General features: G+C 44.6%; 1 protein-coding gene across 7 annotated transcripts in view; it reads right to left on the bottom strand.

Annotated features, from left to right (window-relative positions):
* The window catches only part of sash1a (SAM and SH3 domain containing 1a), a 156781-nt gene that overhangs the window by 39250 nt on the left and 94354 nt on the right, over positions 1 to 23177 (bottom strand). The window contains exon 1 of one of the 7 annotated variants that reach the window (XM_034580365.1): positions 19744 to 19811. The exons of 3 other annotated variants lie outside the window; for them this stretch is intronic. Coding sequence is in view for 2 of the 4 variants with exons in the window: in XM_034580360.1 (XP_034436251.1) it covers positions 7185 to 7292 (108 nt within the window). In the remaining 2 variants the exon portion in view is untranslated. Of the gene's footprint in view, positions 1 to 6880; positions 7098 to 7184; positions 7895 to 19743; positions 19812 to 23177 lie in introns of those variants that run through there. 3 more of the 7 variants (XM_034580360.1, XM_034580364.1, XM_034580363.1) reach the window with 3 other exon arrangements.

Below are 23177 nucleotides of genomic sequence, written 5' to 3'. Positions count from 1 at the left end.
ACACTCAGGCCCCGTTTCATGGAGCAGGATTATTGTAAGTTAGTTGGGATCAGATCCTTTTACATCAGACTTTGTTCAACTTCAAAAATTAATCTTTGATTTGATTTTTTCACCACTGCACAGAAATGGAAAAATGAATTGAATCTTTGAGACTTTCTGAAGGCTGTCTAGTCGAGTCTTATGTGTGAAGTGACAGAAGACAGACCCCGATGTCTTGCCTCCGTCGAAATGTAGGCCATTCTGGCAGTGACGGCCGACCGCTGAATATTCATCAGTGTTGATCTAATCTGTGCCAGGCAGACAGCTAGCATTGAGTCACTGTGCAGGGTCCGAACAGTCTCTCTCAGTCTCTATCTTCCTCAACCGGACCCCCTATCTGGGTGCCAGGCTGCAGATGAATGGATCACTGTGTGTGTTAGTGAGTGCCCCACACACACACACACACACACACACACACACACACACACACACACACACACACACACACACACACACACACACACACACACACACACACACACACACACACACACACACACACACACACACACACACACACACACACACACACAGGGGCATAGGGCCTTCTTCAGAGATCTGTGTCTAGTCCGGGACAACACGCATTAGCATGCGCACGCATGCGTGCATGCAGGGGATTTCAAAAGCATCGGACCAAAACAAACTGAAGCAAGCCAGGCCTATACACCCCAGCTCAGTGGACTTATGAAACTGTGATTATTAACTGTGGGATGAATATCACCAACAAACACACATGCTCTGTCTCAGAAGTCCAGATCGGCTGGCGGAGATCCGTCCTCCCACTGATTTCTTGAGAAATCTTGCTCAGGCCAGACATATGGTTTGAGATGACCGGGATTCCCAGTGGGAACACTTTGTGAGCAGACTCATACTTTCTCCTACATTCCTCACATTGACTGAGAAACCGCTCTCATTACAAAAATCCAAGATGTGTTAATCACCACAAACATGCCACGATCCTGCTGACATCCAGGAGATAAGATTGAACCCTGTCCTGGGATCACACCAACTCTCATGTGTGTTAACAGTGACAGATATGTCGGGATGTATCAGCAGAAGTAATAAATCAACCTTCCTGCCCAAGCTCCCAGAGGGAACATTCGATATAAACCTCAGCTGTCGACAGGTAAAGCCACAAGTGCTTTCAGATGGATGTCGTGTCTGTGACTGCATCCGTGCACGTGAGCACAAAGCTTCATGTGTGTGCGTAGATAACTGAGATTCCTCCAATTCTCCAGTGACATTAGCTCATGGGGGAGAACAACACAGCTGAACCTCCAACCCCACCTCCACCACCACCATGTAAAGTGATCCTGCACATGCTCAGGGTATGTACATCCACTGTGAGACAGCACATGAAATACACAGTGCAAATGCCTCCGACTGACAGCAGGGAAAGGGTTAAAAAAAACAAAAAAGGAAAAGTGAAAGTTTGCTGAGGATGCTGGATTGACCGTGAATGTCAACAGCGGCTTTTAGTCCACATTTTCGAGGGATTCTGTCAACGTGGGAGTGAAGGTGGAAGAGTGTGCAGGGATCTGACAGAGGTCCACACATCCAGTTCAGAAATGTGGGCAGGGGTGGGAGAGTGGGGGCGGGGGGGTGGGGGGTGGGGGGGGAGGCTGGACAAGGGATGATTTGTGGGCTAGAGACTGCAGCAGCTGTGAGGTGAGAGAAGGACAAAACATCTGGAGGCTGAGAAGAGATAACATTGGGAGGAGTGATTCAATGCACCAGTATTAAATCCACCACAGCTTTAATTGACCTAAAATCCATATAGGCTGGTGTGTGTAAGCACTAACCAATAGCCTTTAAATACATTATCGCTCTATAAATACCCCTTTAAATCCACTTTACCAAGAAAAAGAAGCAGCATTACAAAGCATCTGGTTGCATGGAGGTCTGCAATGGAAACTAACACTGGTGCAGCTGATGTAACAGTTACTCCACCCTGGATGTGAGCGAGGCCAACTCCCCATTTGGACTGGAACAATAGCAACAATGGTGATTCGAATACACAACACCCATGCAAGAATGTGCAACGGTGTGTGTGTGTATTTACGATAAAGAGTGCACATGAAGATGGCTACTCCCAATGTGCAGCGGAAATGTGTCAGGGAAGAAAACGTCAGCAATTCTGTACGACTAATACTGATTTATACAACGCTGATCCTAGATTAACTCAGAGGAGTGGAGATGGTTCGCAGCCATGCCAGAATGAAAATAAAGTGAATCCTCCATCTCCTCTGAAAAAATATTATCCTCTTTAGTAATGTAATATAAATGTACATGCTTGCAAAAGGCAGTATAGCTGCCCGCGTGAGGATGGAAACAGCATCAAGTCCAAGCAGCCTTTCCTCACTTAATCAATTAGCATGACATTCCTGGCATTCTTAATACTGTGGTTTCTCTCAATTTATCTAAGAGGAAATGCTGTGCAACGAGTTAAAACGTCTATATCTTATGCTTCCAAAGTAAATGTATAAGTGAATAATCAACATATCGACTGTCATATACTTTATCTTAACCAGTTTGACAGATTATTAAATGTGTTCAAACTATTTTTAGCCATTCAAAGCAGAGGAAAAGAGTCCTGCCCATCCCAGGGTGCTGCTCATTGATCTGAACGTGGTTATGTATTCGTTAATGTACTGGATTTATAAGCTGTGACAATACGTTCTTTGTTTTAGTGAAGCTAGTCAAGACAATCTGTTGGACGTATATATTCTAAGGTTTATCATCTTGACAAAAATAAAGATTTTAATAAATACTAAAGTCTTATTTGATATACTTTGAATTATGAAGTCTCTGAGTTTCCCACTACTTAAGCGATGTCTTGTTAAGTTATTAAAATATTCCACTGCCAGCATGCACGGCCCTGATAAATTGGGTCTGCTTGCATACTTCACTGAATCACTGCCAAGGCGCAGAAGCTAATCTCTTAATCAAATTACACTCAATTCATGTGTTCCACGTCATGTTTGAAAGAAAAGGTCTGTTTATTAAAAAACGTACAGAAATACATTATAAAAGGGCTGAACGCCATTAGCTCTGGGCCTAATAGGTTTGTTCTGATCTTACTTCTAGGTTCACATTCCTGACTGCGCTGTTCATCACACTGGGGCTCAGTTACATACGGGATGAATAGCGTTAACTATTGTTACAGGGCCGGCCTTGTGACTACTCATTCTCTAGGGGAAAGAACAATGACAACATTTTACAATAGAGCCATGCATCTGATGTAATGCTAGAGTGTCTGTAGTATGATCACTTTCATTTGCTGCGAAACCTCAGGACGGGAGCGGCAGGTTGAAATTGCCACCGACTGGCTCGTATTATGTTGCGCTGGACTAGTGTTTCGGCAAGAAGGAAATTACCTGGAGACACCAGATTAAATCCAACCCACTGGAGATCGCCTCATCATAAAAGTAAAACATAAATGCAAGTAATTGACCCTTCACTCCACCCAGGTCCAGTTCCTTAAAGATTTTCCTGGAATGGTAAGGTAGTGCAGCTTTTATGCCCGGCAGGTATTTACACAGACCAGAGGAGAAAGGTGAAAGAACTCAGATATGAGATATATGGCTGCACATGGATCATGTTGTGTTACCCAGCTGCGGTAGTTCTCAAAAATACTGAAGGTACTACAATGGAAAATTCCACGAAGCATAGAGCCAACAGAAGTCTGACTAAAAGATGGAGTGTCGGCCAAGAGAGCCAAAGGGGGAAGACTGGGACCAGGGGCCACAGCCCAACCCTTTTAGAGCGCTTCCTGAGGATATCCACGGCTTGAACAGAACAGTGCTCTGCCACCCCAGCAGAGGAAACCTGCCAGGTCTCTGTGTGACCTCAACGATGAGACCAGCCAGGGCATGGAAGCAAAGAAGAGAGATGAGTAAGACCTGGCAACAATAGACAAAATTAGGCTATGATCCACCGAACATTATCTGGCAAAGATATGAAGTGGCCTAGCTAACCATGGTTTGGCAGAGAAGGACTGAAGCATATGCAGCCACTCTGTATGAAGTGTTATGTTGGAGGCAGCACATCATCTAACCATATGTTTCCCAGACACAATCAACCATCCAGTCTTGAGAACAGGATCCAACTCTTGGGTTGAGAGACGAAGCACCGTCTAGTACATAATCAGTGTTTTCCAAAATGGACAAACTCCCACCCACGCTGTGTGAAACAAAACTCTTCAAACAGAGGCGGATTCCCCGCAGGCGAATAAAATATAATTCCATTTAGACTTGGCTCAAGATGGACTTTCAAGCAAAAAAAAACAAGATGAGACGTTTCCTTCAGAGGAACACAGGGGGAATAATGGATGATTGTCAGCTGTCCAGGTCTGCGATCAGATCATCTACGCTGGGAGAAGGCGCGATAAGAAGCTCGCCCTGGTTGAAGGGACGTCGGGAGAACTGTGCTGCGTTTGTCCTCTACATTACACTGAGAAATAAATCAGTTATTCCATATATGAGGACAAGAAGTGCAGTGAAGATGAATTGGAATGGATTTTTTCAGGGACCTTTACAGATGCATGCCTCAAAAATATTGTACACTATAGGCTGATATTGAATTTTGAGTTTCCATTGAGGCAGTCTTATTGTAGCTCGTCTAACATTCAGTAAAAGTTCAGATCTGAGAGAAAAAAGCCTCAGTAATGGAGTGGAATTGAAGGCAAATCCCCATTCAGACATCTGTAAATCCAACCACTTTGAACAGCTACCGCTCCTGTGCCATAGAGTTCTAAAACTACCTTTGACTCTTAATTAGCTGAGAGGCTATTTACTTTGCTTCCACCACAAATAAATGACTGGCTTACTTAGGCATTCTTATTAAACACATTCCACAACAGGGCTGCTGTGTATGGTTAACCTCAAAGACAGGGGCCCCCTCTGAAAAATACTGCAGACTGCAGGGAACTTTCATTTACAGTCAAAACACGGCGAAAACGAATTTTCAAGGTGAAAATGCCGACGCTATTATGCGATCGCTTTAGTCCCCATCTACGATGTCACTTGACCTTTAAGAGTGCGGCTGCTGAAACATATAGGTTGGAGACCGAGTATAGTAAACATGATGACCAGATCCTTATCAGGAGGGATGAGGTCCATCTGTGCAAGTATGTAGGCCTGTTCTCACATGTGGGGAGCCAAGACAAAACACATTTGCAACAGTGAATTCAGTTGCGTCAGAGGGCTTGGGGCAAACGGAGATTTAAAGGGCATTCGGTCCCAAATGGACTCACAAGCAAAAACAAAAGCCATTGAAAGTCAGAGACCATTGGTTATATATAGCAGATCCAGTTTGCTTTCGGGGAGATATGGTGGTCATTGTGCTAAGAACAATTGTCTCACATGGCGCTTAACGATAGGGGCACTTTGTCACTTTAAACCATTTCAAGATAACCAGACAAAATTACCCTTTATAAAGGAGGATGGGCATTACAATGTGTGACTCTTGATAACAAAAGCAAAGAAACTGAAAGAGACTAATGTTTGACGAGTTGCCATAAACTGTAACATTTACATGAAGTCACTGCATTATCTTCACAAGAGACAACTGACCTATTGAACTTTTTAAGGACGCTGGCTCCGAGCAGCCAAGAAAACCAATTTAAGGTCTTTACATTCCCACCTCGAGTGTATCTGTATGGTTTGGATGGTGGTCACAGTTAAGCCTTCCCACGAATTGAAGGCAAAAACGTGTAAAGTGATACTGCACGAGGAGCAAGCTTCCAACAAAAGCTGAGGTCACGGATTTCTAAATAATGCGAGAGAGCGCCATGTCTGCTGGCACGACAGATAAGGATTTTAAAAACAACTTCAGAGGATGATCCACGATGTTTTTAGGCTGGGTTGGTTATAGCTTCTTGATCAGTTTACTATTTAGACAAAGAATTTTGATGTCAACAACAACAGGTGACTTCAGGAAAGATTTTTGGGTGACACATGCCTGTTCAGACGGTTGGTTGCGTTTGTGATTCAGCTCAAGAGGAGAGGCTTTATTGATGAGCACAGACTTTGCAGACATTTGCCTACAGAGCAATAAATCCAGGTAAATTACCAGGCTGGGAGCCAGATCACCCACCCAGTGTCAGAGGGCAGCATCCCCCCACCCCTCCCACACACACACACACACACACACATTTACAAACCATTCACATCTTCAGTGCCAGACCAAACCAAATTAACACCTCCGTCTTTTTAGCAGACTGGAAGTGACTGCAACACATTTGGTCAGCAGATCAATCAGATCCAATGGCCTGTTAAAGAAAAAAACCCAAGGCTGCTTTTGTCTGCCAAACAAAAGAGCAGTGTTGCAAAACTAATGTGTGGAGTTCCAAAACACAGCATCTCCAAAGTCACACAAACATTTAAAGGATCAAACACGTGAGGCCAAATCTGACTCTGTAGACTGAAATAACAGCAGTTTACAAAGAAAACCGAGCATTCAAAATGTCAGATTATGAAGAGGACCAATAAAACTAATATAATAACTTACAGTATTAAAATCCTGATTAACTAAATGTTAAATATTTACCCTAACTGATCCAAGAACCCTTGATGTGGACTTCAGGAAATCCAAATGTGCACCATTGGCATTTGGCACCTCAATTTTTGAAGTTCTTTAAAGTGCATTTACAAAAGATCATACTTGAAACTAGAGGAACAATCTGAACCTCTGGCTGAGTGAAGCCCAGGTGACCTCATCCAAAGGAAACAAAGCAGTATGGATGTGCACCGAATGCTCAGCAGCTGCAGAAAACGTGGGAACAAACCAAAATATATGCACAAAAAAGTGCACAAGGTTAATCTTTCGGTGCATTACATACCAACTTCTCATTCGATCCCCCTGTTTTGTTTGTTTTTGCATCAAGGTCCCACCGGCTCACAAGCAGCACAAACCCTGATCACATGAATCCCCAGAACACATGTCAAGTGCTGCAGCCGGAGGAGCGCGAGTCTATAAGGACGCGCTCCGGGTGTTGTTTAGAGGCGTGATTTCCATGCGCCCACTGGTCCACTACACAACCACTCAACAGACAAATCGGTGTCAACTTTGAGGATGAGGGTGCAAACTCTCGGTTAGTTGTGAGTCTATCACCGTGTCACCCCTCCCCTCCCCCCAAAACTTACCAGCATCCCCATAACATCCGTCCACATTTGGGAAAAGCTGTCCGACGCAGCGGCGCACTCCGCCCGCGGCTCATCTGGAGGCGAACCGGTCCCCTGATCACCCTCCATACTGCCGCGAACAATTTGCGTTCCGAGTCACACACAATCTGCAGGGAAGGTTTGAATCCGATCCCACAGGCAGGGGCCCCGATCACCGGCGGTAAATAAGTGCCAAGGCTGCTCCTACACAAAGTTGCCCTTGACGCACCGGAGAAACGCTCCAACATGGCTTGGCACGATGCGGAGTTCGGTGCGTAAATCTCGCCCCGACATGTTTACGAAGCTCCCACGACAGGTTCGTGCGTTGAATTCAGATTCTAAACACCGCCCAGATGACAGGAGGAGAGAAAGAGGGGCCTCCTTGAGTTGTGTGTTGGACCCGCAACAGGTCATTCGTCTGAGGACTTCCTACAGCGGGGTGCTCCCTGCTCAACAGTCCGCTCAGCACAGATCCCAGGGCCGGGCACAAAGCAAAGGGCCCTCCCCCCCTTTTCCTCACTCACACCAGGGTTGTTGAAATGGACGGGGGGGAAAGTTCCTGGAAAGTTGTCGGAATCCCTCGATGAGTGACCGAAGAGCTTGTGAACTGGTGGAGCGAGCGCTGCTTATTTCCATGAAATATTTGGAGTGAGAGGGCGCCCGGAGCACAGAGCAAATCCTCCAAACACTGCGCCTCCCCCTCCTTCCACCCGCCGCCTCTCTCTCTCTCTCTCTCCCTCTCACACACACCAAACACACTCTCACAAACACTCACACACACCCCACTCATGAATTCATAATATTCCACTTAGGAATTATTCCTTGTACCCGATTTCCATATCTCTTGTGCCTTTTATCAACTTTAAATTATGTTTTTATACTTTTTATAATGTCATATATCCTTTAAAATTATTTAGTGGAGCACATGAAGTTCATTTAAGTGAAAGTAAACTTTTTGGTATCTACTGCTGACAAGGCTTTCCACCAATACGTCTCTGCAGCCACGCAGCCGATGAATGGGGATTGTGAACAAAGCACATTCTCCACACAATTGTATGGAAAACAAACAAAAAAAGCGCATTGGGAAATTTTTTTTTACTGGGGTGACGCACACTGGTCTCCACTTCTGGACAAAATGCTGGACAGTAACACGCACAAAATACACAAATCTCTGATTGGCCCCCATTTGATTTGAGTGGGTTTATAGTTTTTAAGGTTTGCCACTTTGCCAGAGAAGACAAACAGATGGTTTATGATGCAACAGCTCTCCGGGCCCTGCAGATCTCATTTGAATACAAGCAGGATAAAGTGAACCGGGTTATGTACAAGCATGAAATTGCACAGCTATCTTGTCTGATCAGCCGTTTGTTATGCTCCGCCAGCAGGCTACTCTATTGTGATGAGGAAGTCCAGACACTGTCTCTCTCTCTCTCTGTTATTGTCAGGAGCACATTTTCTCAGCAGCTGCCAGGTCTCGTGATTGATGCCAGAAGGAGCAGAGATATATGGAGAAGGGGGGTGGGGGGGGCTTAAATTGAACATGTTGAATCACAGACTCTCCTCCCGGTGGTTTCAAAGCCCCAGATCTGAAACGCTGCTTCACCTGCTGTTTGCAAAACCGGCCGATCGCACCACGTGCACACATGTCGGAACACAAGAGTAACATAACCACAGAGGAGGGGGGGGAAAGGGCCGGAGCAGAAAAAATCATGTTAACTCCACATTCCTATCTGTAACCATGCAAAAGGTGATCAGTTACACAATAATCCCCAAAGCTACAGTTTCACCTGTAGCGTAAGCAGATATGTGAGAGGAGGCCTCCAGTGGATTAGGCAGGGTGCTGAAGAACTCCCACACAGGAAATATTTGCATTTTTATTTAATTGTATTGGTAATTTACATGATTGATGTATGATTCTATCTTATTATTATGAATAAATCTATTCCTAAAGACCTGAAGTAAGAAGCTACAGGCAAAAAACTTCATAAGAAGTAAGACTTCATGGTTTGCATGTTGACATTAGCAAATTTGCACTAAATATTCATTGTTATAAGCAAGATTATATAAAAACGGCTGGATGGATTACCACAAAACTTTATGGTAGGATGTGGTATGGCTCAGGGAAGAAGCAATTACATTTTGGTGTGGCTCTGGATCAGGGGGCAGATCCAGGATTTTTTCCCCCAACTTTCTTTAACTTTGCGATATAGTTCTGCAACATTTTCCTTGATTTCTTAGAGAATAATTAGCAGATATTGACGAAAAAAGGAACCGAGCAAATAAAAATGTGAAGTGAATTCTAATGTGGTTTGACTGTCTGGCCTTGCTGGACGTTTTTGCTCCACTAAGAGCCCGTCTAGTTTTGCAGGTATTTGGTCATAAACGTATGTATTGGACAAGTAGAAATTTTGACCAAATGATGGCTCAACAGAAAAACGTCATGGGATCATGGTTTTCAATTTCCAATAATCTAATACTTCAATGAATCAGGGGATCACCAGCGTCACTAGGATTCACTCTCTGAGGACCATGAAGGTCTGTACAAAACGTCATGGTAATGCATATATTTATTATTACTACATTCATTTTGTTATTGATATGTTTCAGTTCTGTTACATTATAAACAATATCACGGTTCAAAGTATGTGTAGGTGCACAGTGACTTATACAGGCCTCGGATGAGCGGCAGCTGTTCAACAGGGTCCTGCTTACAGTCTAAACACACAGAACACACGCGCTCGCACAAGGGCGGCCTTGTCGTCCGGCGAGTCGACAGCTTCGGGGGGGGGGGGGGGCTGACCTCGAGCTGTAACCTCAGGATGACGAGAGGAGCAAGTGGGAGGTGTGTGTCTGTACTGTAACATAACATCAGAGTTCTGTCCATCTACAGTACGGTGACCACGTGGGTCTCGACCCTCCCGTAGCTCAAACAGGGGATTTTAGAAGTCGTCCCATTCACACTCATACACACACACACACACACACACACACACACACACACACACACACACACACACACACACACACACACACACACACACTCCCACTACGCTATAAGCACAAACACCCTTCCTGCCAGCCAACCCCCCTCCCCTTTACCCAAATACAAGACAGTGTGACCCCACCTGGAGGGGTTAAACTGTTAATGAGCAGAGGAGGAAGCCTGTTGACTCAGTGCACACTCTTCAAACACTGCTGGAGTGTGCGTGTGTGTGTGTGTGTGTGTGTGGACACCAACTTTCCCCTTCTCTCTTCACACTAACCACTAATCAAGGTGTCATGTTGCCAGACAAGAGGAAACAAAAGTCGCTCACCAGTTAATTCGCCGGGTGCTAACTGCCAAATTATTACATAGACGGTCGTCCCATTTGATCTTTTTCCTTTTTTCCCCCCCACAGGAACATTTGGAGAAACGAGGACGAAACATGTTGCATCTGAACATGTAGACTGGAGGACAAGTCTGCAACCAATTCACGCTGCACATAAATTTGTCCCGAACGTGGAATGTGAGAGCTAAACTTATTTCATGGTTCTGAGAACATATAGAAGAGGATGATGTCATGAATATAAATCGCTCCCATAGGTTACTTTGAACACGGTCTTGAAAGCCTTGGACTTGGACTCAGTCCTGACTGATGTCAAGTATGTTATTTTGACACTTCCACCGTCTTTTATCCATCTTCTTTCATCTATTCCCCTTATCTATTATTTCATCTATTATTGATCGGCTCATTGTCTTATCATACATTCTTCTCCTGTGCTGATCCTGCTGGATTCCTCTGGGTTGGGGGGGGGGAATTACACCGTGTCATCAGGTTTGGGATGAAGCAGGAAAAACTTATAGGAATAATTTATATCAGACATGTCGAAGCTGTATGAGCTAAATCCTGAAATAAATCCTATTTTCACCAATTGGATGCAGGAAAGATGCTTCCAGGTTTTTGCTTTCCTCGTTAGAAATTATCATCTTTAAAAGATCTATAAAAGCCAAAATTGACCTGGATTGAAAACAGGATTAGGATTAAAGGGACAGTATAAAAATTGATGGGCAATGATAAACTTTGCATAATCAGGGGAGAGGGAGAAGAATCGACACCATCGACAGTGCCAAAACATCCTGAATCTTATAATCAATCCAAGTTGACTTCTTCTATGTGTATGGCTCCTCTTTTTCAACCTGAGATATTTGTATATTTCTAGTTTTGTGTCATTTTCCTGCTGTATTCTCACATGTGGTCATGGACATTTTACTAGGGGGGGCTGGCAGGAAGAGTTACGGAAAAACATCTGGGGCAAAAGGCTCGGATATTTGTGTTTTCAGCCCCTCCGGAAAAATTTCAGGAGAATGTCTGAGAGCCGCGTTAAGTCTGTAGTGGGATTTACTCTTCTAGATGACTTACAAATATATAAATGCTAATCTAAAAACTGGTTCTTGTGACTCTTTGAGCTTCTTCTATCTCCCACTGAATAACAAACTGGAGGTCAATTTATTTTAGCCCTGTGGCCATGAATGGTCAGGCCTCGAGTGGCCACAGGAAAGATGGATGAGCTGGAGAGGCAGCTCGAGTCTGAGGAGAAAATGGAGATAGAGACGGAAAAAGAATGCAGATGGTGTCAAAGTAAAGCCGAGCAGGACCTCCCCTGATAGTGAGAGTGACCCTTCCTGGAGGTCACTGACCCCAGGCCTTGAAAATAGCCTCTGGGGGAGTCATGAACTACGCTGGCGGGGGCTGATTAACATGGTGGACAGGCATCATGAGCACCACCAGCGCAGTTAAGGAATGCTGTGTATAATAAACATTTTAAGCATAAGCTATTTTGTGTCACGTAATACACAGAGACACATGTATTCAATAGTCTAATGTTTAAAAAGAATAAAAGATAATATAAAGGCATGGTAGGCTTTTGCTTTCATTACCATACCTTTATCTATCATCTCTCTTTTACACTTTCTACACGTCCTCCTCCTCTTTTCAAGTGAACATGCACAGATTCACCCGCAAACCTTAATTGGATCGAATGTCCTGAACCCGTCGAAGGGTGCTACCTCTTAGCGATTAATTGGGATCGAGATTCTCACATCATTAATTCCTCTTAGTCGATGGGTCAAAGGCCTGACAGTCCCCAGGCGTTTTCTTTGAACCAATCTGGATGTGAGCATTTGTTGTCCTTTTTTATTTGCCGTGTGTGCATGTAAGTATTTGTTAGTAAGAGCATGTGTGTGTGTGTGTGTGTGTGTGTGTGTGTGTGTGTGTGTGTGTGTGTGTGTGTGTGTGAGATGAGTAGGCAGTCAGGCCGGCCCCACTGAGCCTCACACGCCGCTGAGTCTTGTGTGGGAGTTATCACACAAGCCCAATTAGCATGACAACTAATTACTGTTTCCTCGGCCCCCCCCCCCCCCCCCCTCCCCCTCCCCCAGCTAAGCAAGTCATTAAATTAAATCAACACACTGGTCTTTCCACTGAAAACAATGCTTCGAGCAGTAATAAAGAATGCCTGCCGCTTGCTGTTTGTGTACTTTGGGTATTGCTTTTCATGGGGTGGTCAACCATAACACTGCAGTCTTTTGAAAGCAGGAGACATGTTAACTGCAAATATCAACACAGGAATTAACCGTGGGCTGGACGGAGAGCGAGAGAGGAAGGGAAATAAGGAGGAGGACAATCGAGAAGAATGTGAAATAAACACGGAAAAGTGATCAACATGGGCATACGGGCGCAGGAGATGAGCTGCATGGCTTTACCAGCTGTTAGTAGCCTTAAGTATGTCAGTAAAAACTGTATGTGGGGAAAAGCAAGAAAAGCATGCAGACTTTCAGTGCAGAGATCGTCGTCATTAAGTATAACGGAAGATTCAGGAGGTTTGCAGCGTCATGACCTGCTGGTTCCAACTTTATCGCTTTTGTTTTCAGCAAGATTTGACATTTAGTTGTTTAAGTTTTAAATGTGTTGGCTCGCTTTCATTTGATTCAACCCAATGTGCTGGACAGTACGTGCACGCTGTCCACGGCCGATCATATCACGCCTCCCACAGATTCAAAGCATTTCTGAGAAGTGTTTAAAAGGGGTAACGCATGCTTTCATTAATGGAGCGGCCCCTCTCATGAACTCTGTCCAGGAAAAAAAACACGCTAATAGACAAACAAAGCATATTTCTGCTGAGCCCTGGATTCCCAGATTCTCCATGCAATGTACGCCTCCATGGCCATGTGGTAGGTGATTGTGTTACATGGTTGTGTGTGTGTGTGTGTGTGAGAGAGATTCCAGGGTGTTTTAATCAGGCGCGACTGAAAGGACAGATGCTGCTTTGGATGTGAGCGAGTTTCCAAAGAGGTGAGAGCTGCTTTGTTTTGACTGAGCACCCTGGATTTTGGTGTTTTCGAGTTCAGTGAATATTTGCAGGGGTGTGTGTCTATGGAAAGTGTGTCTGTGTTTGTTATTTGTTTGTGTGACTGAGTCCACAGAGACGGACAATGGGGATATGTTGGTCACATCGAAACGGCGGTCATGACATTGGGCCGGCAGCTGTGTTGGTGTCAGGGTGGCAGTGCCAGGCTGACGGCCGTGTTACGACATGGATGGAGCATGAGAGTGCTCCACAATACACTGCTTTTCAATGCTGGACTGAATACTACACAGCGTCCTACACAAGAAAAACTACTTTCCTGAAATTTTCATTATAGACATATACAAGTAGGACTTGGAAAATTTACTTTTTTTCATTAAATATCTTAACCTAACTTTTCAGAAATAAGAATGTTTGTAATAGGTCCTTTGATTGATTTATATTATTGTGTCATGCACATTAAGTGCCCAGCCAGAAACACACCTGCAAGTCTTTTGAGTCGGTGCATAATCACTCCAGTAAGTAATTAAGTAATTTTACAGTCTTATCGACCACTCAAAGCCCTTTACGAGTCACATTCACCCATTCACGGACACATTCATACAGCGCTTCTACATCACACACAGTTCTCACACTGTCAAAGCAGATCTCAGGAGCAACTTGGCTTCAGTATCACGCCCTTCACTTGGGAATGCAGACTGAAGGAGTCTGGGATCGAACCGATGAACTTCTGATTAGTGGATGACCCTCTCCACCCACCCAGGTAAGCTTTGTGCAGTGGGACCCTTTCTCAAACCGACCCACAAATACTATCCTCTCACCCTGATTACATAAAGTGTTTTATATTCGATTTTTGCAGCAGAAATATTATTTTCTCATTGGTCCTTTGCTCCTCTGCCGCTTCCAAAAATGTTGCTTCCTGTGTGTTTTCCTCGGTCTGAGAGTGGGGGCAGTGAAATGGCACACAGTGGCGCCCCCTGTTGACGTCAAATACACAGCACTTGCAGGCCAAAGAGTCCTGCCGCCCCTTGCACGTGCAGGACGCAGGACACAGGACTGTCTATTAAACCCTCTAGCACATCCTGTTGTGTCAAGTCAGCCGTCCGCCTCGCCATATGTTAGCCTCGGAGCTAGAAACAGAAAAAATAGGTCGAGCCCTCGCTGTTATTAATGACCACGTGTGCTGTGAACACGCCACGTAATTATCCCTTGCAGTTTCATACCAGGCTCACTTTTATAGGACTCATTTCAGGTTTATATGACACACACACACACACACACACACACACACACACACACACACACACACACACACACACACACACACACACACACACACACACACACACACACACACACACACACATAGGGTAGCTTTGCATTTACCGTACAGTTCCAGTGCTAACAAGACAGTAGCCACTGGGGTATATAAAACTTTTACAGCCCTGTCTGGGCTTTGTTAGTCAATTCTCTCTAAACACTCTCACCTGTTGTACCAGCTAATATCCAGAGACACCACAGAAGGAAGCATAACAAAGGTTGGTCACGAAGATTTTGGCACCGTCAATGTTTGTCGTGCATGAGTTGTGTTTTTGGAATGAGGATGATTGTAATTAAAAGCAAGGGGGTGTACGTCTTAGGGAGCCACCTTGATTTGTGGCATAACATTTTAGGGAGCAAACAACATGTAGTTCCTGCAGAAGCCGTGAAAGACAGAGCGTCTCTTGTGGAGTGTGGTGGGAGAGGGAATCCAGGAGTCCAGGTCTGGAGATGCCACATTATCCCTGGCACACACACACACACATAAACAGACGGAGATATACAGCACACACTCGCCGTGCACTCACTGACACAGAATCCTGAACCTAAACTGCAAATCAAATCTGGAAAAAACAAACCCACATTTTTTATCTTTTCTGCACGGCGAGTAACGTTTCATGAGCATTTACAGCTTCACTCACCCCAGGAGATTTATATCAGATTGCTAGCAGCAAAAAAAAAAATCTACACTTTTGGCTGACATTTGGTTATGTATTAGATGTTATAATAAATTATTCCTAAGCCAGCCCCGGGCCTCTCTGTGGTACGGCCTTCTATAATTACTGTCAGCATTCACGCAGCCGCCGTATATCTCACACACAACCCGCGACGCACGATGTGTCCCACACACGGCCGAGTCACAACAGTGGGGGAATATCAAAACCTCAATGCTAACGCTAACATATCATTCAACTGAATCCCAGCGCTCGGTGCTATCGGGACTCACCCGCGTCTGTTGTTAAAGATATTGGAGCGTATTGAACCGGCACCAGAGTTAAATAGTTTCCCCATACTATAATTCACTTTCAAGAGCCAAAGAAGGAAACTTAAGTGCTCCAAGTGAGGATAATCAGCCCACCAGTAACCCCAGTTGTTTGCAATTCAAGAAATGACATCAATTTCCTGTCAAACTGAATAATGTGAAAAATATATACAATCTCCTTTAACATGTGGAAGAGTCTTAGTTTCCAAATTCCTTGGCAAAGGGCTTATCTGTCCGACGAACTGTCGACAAATTTAACTATTACACTTCGTTCCAAGACCACAAAAATGACATGTTCGTTGGTTAAGCTCAAGAGTCAGCAGAAGCTTGAACACAAGTCTTTTTAATTAGTTGTGAAACTCCAGTATTGATTCACGACTGCTCTTCAGGTACCACAGAATAAATTGCTGACTCGCTATGTGACAACTGGCTCCGCACTCCGGATTCAACTGTGGTCTGACAGCATGTACTGTACAATATGTGGTTTTGGCAGCGCCTCCCTACTGACATCATTGACCGGTTTGGTCCAAAGTTTAACCTTGACCACAGCGCATTTGGCTCCTTTCACGTTTACGTCCCAAATCATTTATTCCACTCGTGCTTTGTCTCACAACTATCTGTGTCGCTTTCTGAGATCACATTGAGAGAAAATAATTTTCCGTATTATAATTTTTACGTATGTAAATGCTCATCATTTCAAGTTGAGCTTTATGCATTTAGTAAGTTCCCACAGAAAAACTGCATAAATGGAACTTATTAGTAAGTAGCACAGGGAAAACCAATTAGCTATGATGCCAATATGTGTGTGTGTGTGAGTGTGTGCTCATTTTTATGCCTCTTTAGGTCCTTTCCCAGCATAAACAATGACCTAGTCAGGACCAGTAGACCTGGTGGAGACCAAAGCACAGTTCAGATGAGGCAAAGCTTAATTTAGTTTAAGGTTAGGCATGAAATGGTTATGGTTAAGGTTTGGATTAGGCTGTCCACAATGAATGGAAGTCAAAGGAAAGTCCTAATAAGGACAGCTGTGTGAAAATGTGAGTGTGTGTGTGTGTAGTGCAGCCTCAATCCGTCTGTGTCCGTCCGTCTGGCCGTCTACACGAAGCTCAACCACACAACACACAAACATAGTGCAAGCTCAGCTCAACCACCAGCCCTCCACTTTCACAGGAATTCCCCCCACATTTCATCCCAGTGGATCCTGCATACACTGGTAAAATATGAACCCGGTGGCAACGTGGAGCCACAGAAACACGAAACAAAACAAAACTTGTGTACTTTCCTAATTACTTAAACAGGTTCACATGGCGACGTACGAGGCTCCGGTTAAACTCGTGGATGGATGGTGATACTGAATGCACCAAAACCGCTGCTCATATAAAGAGAAGGGAGAAGAGAAACCTCAACCTCCTAGAGTCCATTGCAGTGTTTGGGTCTTTAAATTAAAACAAATAAAGTGAAGTACTTTCTTTATTTTTTATATTCACACCGCAAGCAATGGAGATTAAAGTACTGTGGCTCCTCATGTATTCAACCAAACTCAAGTTCCAATACAGATCCCAGACCTAGAAAAATGAAACAAACATTTGGTTTCTGGCCTATCAGAACACGTGAGGTGGTAAAAGGGCTTAGCGGTTACCATGGCAATGCCCTGATGCTTGGCACGAGATGTGGCGACGGCTGCTCCGGCCTGACAGGAGACCTCATTACGAGCCGATGGGGAGTCCCGTCTGTCTGTCTGTCTGTCTGTCTGTCTCACGACAAACCAACACACCTTCCTGACACGCTCTCCGCAACTCTGTCCCCCCGTCGCCCTCTGTAACCCGTCTGCCCACAGATTGTATCAGTGTGTGTAACCCAAACCATCATGAGATCACACACAACAAACTCCACATCCATGCTGATAGATGGAACGAGCGGAGCGGTCATTAGCTCTGAGTGTTTAATGGCTGCCCTTCAAGTGCAGGTTAGAGGCCAGCCAATGCACGAATAATGAACTTGCTCCGCCGCCCGCTCGCCCTTCTGGAAGAGTGGAGCGTCCCTGGAACCGGGATGACTCAGCGGGACCAGAGGCTGTATAAAGGTTAACGTGCCCTCTGAGATCAAATGCAGGCTGAGTAAAAGTGAGGTTGGGTTACAGATGTTTCTGCCTGACGGAAAGACACAGTCGGAAAGAGTGGATTCCAACTCATGGTTTCACAAGGGGACTGTTTCATGAATTCACTACATCCAGATTCTTATTTGGATCTGCACCAAATTGCACACACTCATAAATATCAGTTGGCTAAAAAATTTTTTTATCAAGATCCATGAATCACTCATTGAGAAATCAATGAAAATGCCCTGTCTCACAATAAAGACCCCTGATCCAGACCCACACTTAAATTTAATTCATTCTTCCTTGGGTCATGACCTCTGCCTCCACAAAATTCCATGGAAATCGTTTCCTTTTTTTTTGCATAATCCTGCTCACAATCAAATAAACCAACAAACATACGGACAGGGGTGAAAACATAACCACGTCCACGGTGACGCGTTTAATTGGTCTGTCGAATAGTACGAAGCCCAAAGAGAACACATTCAAGAAGCTGGAACATGCACATTTATATCTACTTTGCCTAATAAATTGCTTTAATCATCTATTACAACCTTCCTTTTATGTATCTGTGTCATTGGACCAGTGCTCAGTAGCAGACTAGTGTTTGAGGACAACTATAGAGGCAGCGTTGGATCGATCTGACAGGCTGCAAAAACCTGGTGAAATACAGACGGAGGAAATGATCAGGCAGGGCAGGGATGGTGAGAGGGATTGAAGAGAGGCCCCAGGAGGACAAACAAACACACACACACACTCACAGGAGGCCTGTGTTGGTACAGTTTTGTGCTGCGGGGCTTGGTGCCGAGCCCATGCTGGCTGAGAAGAGATCCATATTCTGTGGTGCAGAGCTGGCAGGTAGCCCACAACCCGATTTACCTTTCTGCCTTCTCTCCGATTATCACTCTTACTCTTATGCACCGTCTCTCCGTCTTAAACATCAACATCGAACTGGCACCGCTCCCCAAAAACATAATCTTTAGGAAAATACAGTAATGAACTAAGAAGGTAATCGAACTGGGGATACTGCAGCTCCGTGGTCACTGCTTCAGTTCGCCACAGAAACGCCCCAGTTTCAATAACTTTTTCCTCTCTTCTCTCGACACACACACATTTTTTTTAATCCCCCAGTCAAAGTCTGGAATATATTGAGGGACAGCTGCGAGATGATCTGGTCATGATGATCTCAGAGCAGAGGGAAAAAAAGAGCCCATATGGCTTGTAAAGGACAGACCTGAGGTTTCAAGCACAACTATTTAAAGCTCTCCATATCATACGTGAAGGAGGATTAAAAAACGAATTCTGCGTTGGAGGCGGGTGTTTTCAAGGGAGTGTGTTTGTGTGTGTGTGTGTGTGTATTTTGAAGAAATGTATCTTACCTCTCTGGCTCTGTTCCCAGAGTCTGGGAGGGGGATTGTGGAGCTGAGGGAACGTAGGAGGTGGGTTGGTGTAACCACAACGGAAATGCCAACATCTCACGAACAGCATAGTCCAATTTATTACATTTAATATAGTCTATTCATTTTCAATATGAACACATTTTAAGTCGGGTTTCTTTCAGTAGATCAAACGCCTCCAATAAAGCCACAATTATTGGTTTAAAAACAAATCCAAACTTAAAAGATGCACCAGATGATATAAAGGAGCCACCGTGAAATATGATTGAAGCACATGGGCATAACCAGGCTGCTCTTTCAAAACCTCTGATCCTCAAACAACTGCCCTGCAGTCACACACACAGACACTGACACTACTCCTGACATGAATATCAAAATCCCCAGAAACAAGGCTTTACTCACCGTACACTGCAGCACAACAACATCCACAGGGATAGAGTAGCTGTGGAGCTCAGACACGACGATGCAGCTTCGCTTTGCCCTGAGTCACACTGAGCTTTTGCTGCAGCCGGAGTAAAAGTCGGCCCGGCTTCGACACCCCGTCTAGTTTCCAGGGTTTTAGCTCAGTCATAACCTCAACCAGTCTGTGTTTATGTGCACAAATGACTGGCATCAAGACGGCAGGACATGTGGCGGAAACATGTTTACAGCTGTGGCCTGGGTTTCTGTTGTCATGGCAAAATGAAAGGTGGGAAATCTATTGTCACTGTCGGGGAATCAAAAGTGGGGTAAAGGTTAAGAAACTGTAAATTCTGTTGGCTAGATTATAACATAATGAGACAAAGGCAGGAAGGAGAAAAGGGTAAAAGAAGACAGAGGTGGGGGGGGGTATTTGATGGGTTCCCAGGGGCAGGACAGGACGGAGGATTCAGAGTTCACATCTAGAGCAATAGCTCCCCCTGGGGCAAATCAGTGATAACATAAGAGTTAACTAGAAGTGACTCACAACTGCCACCAAGCACCAGGATTTATAGATATTTATCAAATGAGCAATGTCGACGTCATGCTCTGTCATCTGATGTGCACAGAGAAACATCTGTTCAAATAAAAGTCAAGGTGCTAATTTCACTGTGACTGTTATGGGTTTGAAGAACTGTATTATACACGCTTGCCTAGCAGAAACTCACAGATTAATGTCTCCCCCGCCTTCCCACCTCAACCTCTCCCACACTCAGAGCATGCTCTGTTTTCACTTCTGCACTTTTATGTGTTTACCATCCTTTACTTTTACGGCAGCCGTTAAACACTGACCTCAGAGTGAGATGTTAATGCGGGGCAAACCCGGAGAAGAAAAATAATTCACCCTGTGATTCATTACTGGCTCTTGATCCCGTAACACCTCATAAGAGTTCACGACGTTTTCACACACCAACAGGTTCACGCACACGAGGGCCTGTGATGAGAGCACAGCAGCAGCAGCAGCACACATTCCTGATGTGTATGGATGTGGTTGGTGCCTCCGTGATTATTTTCCCATGCATGGCTGGTACGAGGAAGAGGCAGCCCTTCTGGCCGAGGAAGAGGCAGCCCTTCATTTATGGATCATTTATGGACTGGACAGCGCACGGCCAGCCTGGACCGAGGCCACAAACCCGGGGGGGGAAATGGATGCTCATCCTGCCTATAACACTGCGACTAGTGTGTCAAAGAGCAGGATCTAATGGGTTTGAATACCAGCGAAAATACACTGATGCCAACAACAAGACCATAACACGAACACGGATGCCTACGTTGCCCACTGGAGAAAAGCCACAGGACAGATGTGCCACAAGCCAGAGCCCTAAAACCAAGACTGATGAGAATAACCACTGGCTTTACTGACAGGAAATGCCATAACTACACCCTATTTAAATTACAGCACGCAAAAATGACCTTTTCAAGTTGTTAAATAACAATAACACTCACTGTTTGTCACCAGAATGAATTCTGTCTCACAAACACAGGCCTAATAAAGAATTTATGAAGCAATTTTTCAGTGTCTGTAAATCTACATTGCTTACATTGGCGGGCGGTTTTATCCTCCTCCAGTTTTTTTATTGGTACATTTACTGGAAATGAGTGAAACCAAGAGACATCTATTTCCATAATTCTAGTTTCAAAGACACGGACAAATGTTTTCAGGTTCTCGTAAAAAAATCCATGCAGGAGCTAAATTAGCCTTAGTAGCTATCTGATGAATATTTTAAAATCAAAATGTATATGAAATAATGTCATCATGAATGCTGGCTTAGTTGCATGCTTGAATTTAAGCAATTAACTCAAAAATTCTTATAGCAGAATGACCTTTAACTTGAATCTACTACTATTATTCTATTCTCATAGACATTACGCCGCACATTTGCATTTATATTAGTCTTTTTATGCCATGTAAATGTGTGGTTCATCACCTCTTCTCCAAACAAAACACTGCTCTGCAGCGCCCCAAAGGCTCCGCTGAGTTTTTTATAATTTCATCTCGAACCACCCCTCTAAATACCCTTTGTTCCGACTATGTGCGGCATGTTGGGTCTGTGCATGTGTGTGTTGTCGCGCTGTGCGCTGCTGACTTGTGATGCCACTGAGGGATCGGTGAATGTGAGGTTTCACGGGGCCGGGGCAGCGTTAGTTGTTAGTACAGACGCTGAGTGTGAGAAAAGTCGCGATGGAGACCACTGGCTGCAGCTGATGTGAGTCCTGTGGGACTTTCCCTCTGCTGAGGTCATCCCCTCACAGTCCCAACACTCGTACATCACATCTGACATCAACGGCCACGCTCGGCCAAGCCGTTGCCGCGGGCAACACAAACAGGGAAAAAGCATGAGTGTGCGTGCGCGCCTGATGTTAACTTTATTAGTGTTTTATTGAGTTTGGAGTTTGGTTTGTGCCATACAGTATTACATTTAAGTATTATCATTATGTTTGAATACTCGCTCATGTGCCAACAAGCTCTCTGTGCTCTGTTTATTCAAGAGGAACTCCATTAAAGAAATGTGCAGTTCTAAAAAAGTAGGAAAAGTGAAAGTAAAATGAAAATGTGGGCTGACAGTAAAGCATGAGATTAACCTACAAAGAGCTAATCACTGTGTTTGATGTGCGCCTGCATGTGCGCCTGCATGTTGATCTGTGTAAGTGTGTGTGTGCCTATAGCTCTTCCTGTCTCCTTGCTGTGTCAGTCAATGCCTGGTGTCCTGGGAAGTGGGTCGGCAGTGCCAGCAGTAATCAGAGCTCTTTGTATCTCCCCCTCACTACACACACACACACACACACAGTCGGGCTATAATCAGGAAGCGTTCCCTCTTTTCCACCAATAATCACTGTAATCCTCTCATCTCAATATGATGTGTAACCTGTGTCACGCTCACAAACTCAGATTTGTACCTGGCCTCTGACTTGTTCCAAAATAGATCTAATGGGTTTTTAAAGGTGTTTTTTTACAGGAAGCACAGAGAATTGCACCACAGTCAGAGCAAGTAGAGGAAGACAAAAATATTATGAGACGGGGGAATGATAATCTTCAGGAAGACAATGATGTGGGAGTAACTGAACAGTGCAAAGTGCAAAGACTCAGACATACAAGGAAATGCAGCAGTTTGTGTGTTAATGTCTGCAGCTCTACACAAGTTGTTACTGATCCATACTGAATTAATTAAATCATTTACTTAAACACAAACAATTTTAGAAATATTGGGCTGGAAATTGAAAAATGAAGAGAGACATATTGCGGGTGGCTGTAGCTCAGGAGGTAGAGGGGGTCGTCCACTAACAAGAAAGTCGGTGGTTCGACTCCCGCTCCTCCAAAGTGTCCTTGGGCAAGATACTAAACACCAAATTGCTGGCAGGTGTACTTGTACTTGTAC

The sequence above is a fragment of the Hippoglossus hippoglossus genome, chromosome 24, assembly GCF_009819705.1.
Source record: "Hippoglossus hippoglossus isolate fHipHip1 chromosome 24, fHipHip1.pri, whole genome shotgun sequence".
In the NCBI taxonomy this organism is placed as follows: Eukaryota; Metazoa; Chordata; class Actinopteri; order Pleuronectiformes; family Pleuronectidae; genus Hippoglossus; species Hippoglossus hippoglossus.
This window is presented reverse-complemented; position numbering and strand designations above follow the sequence as displayed.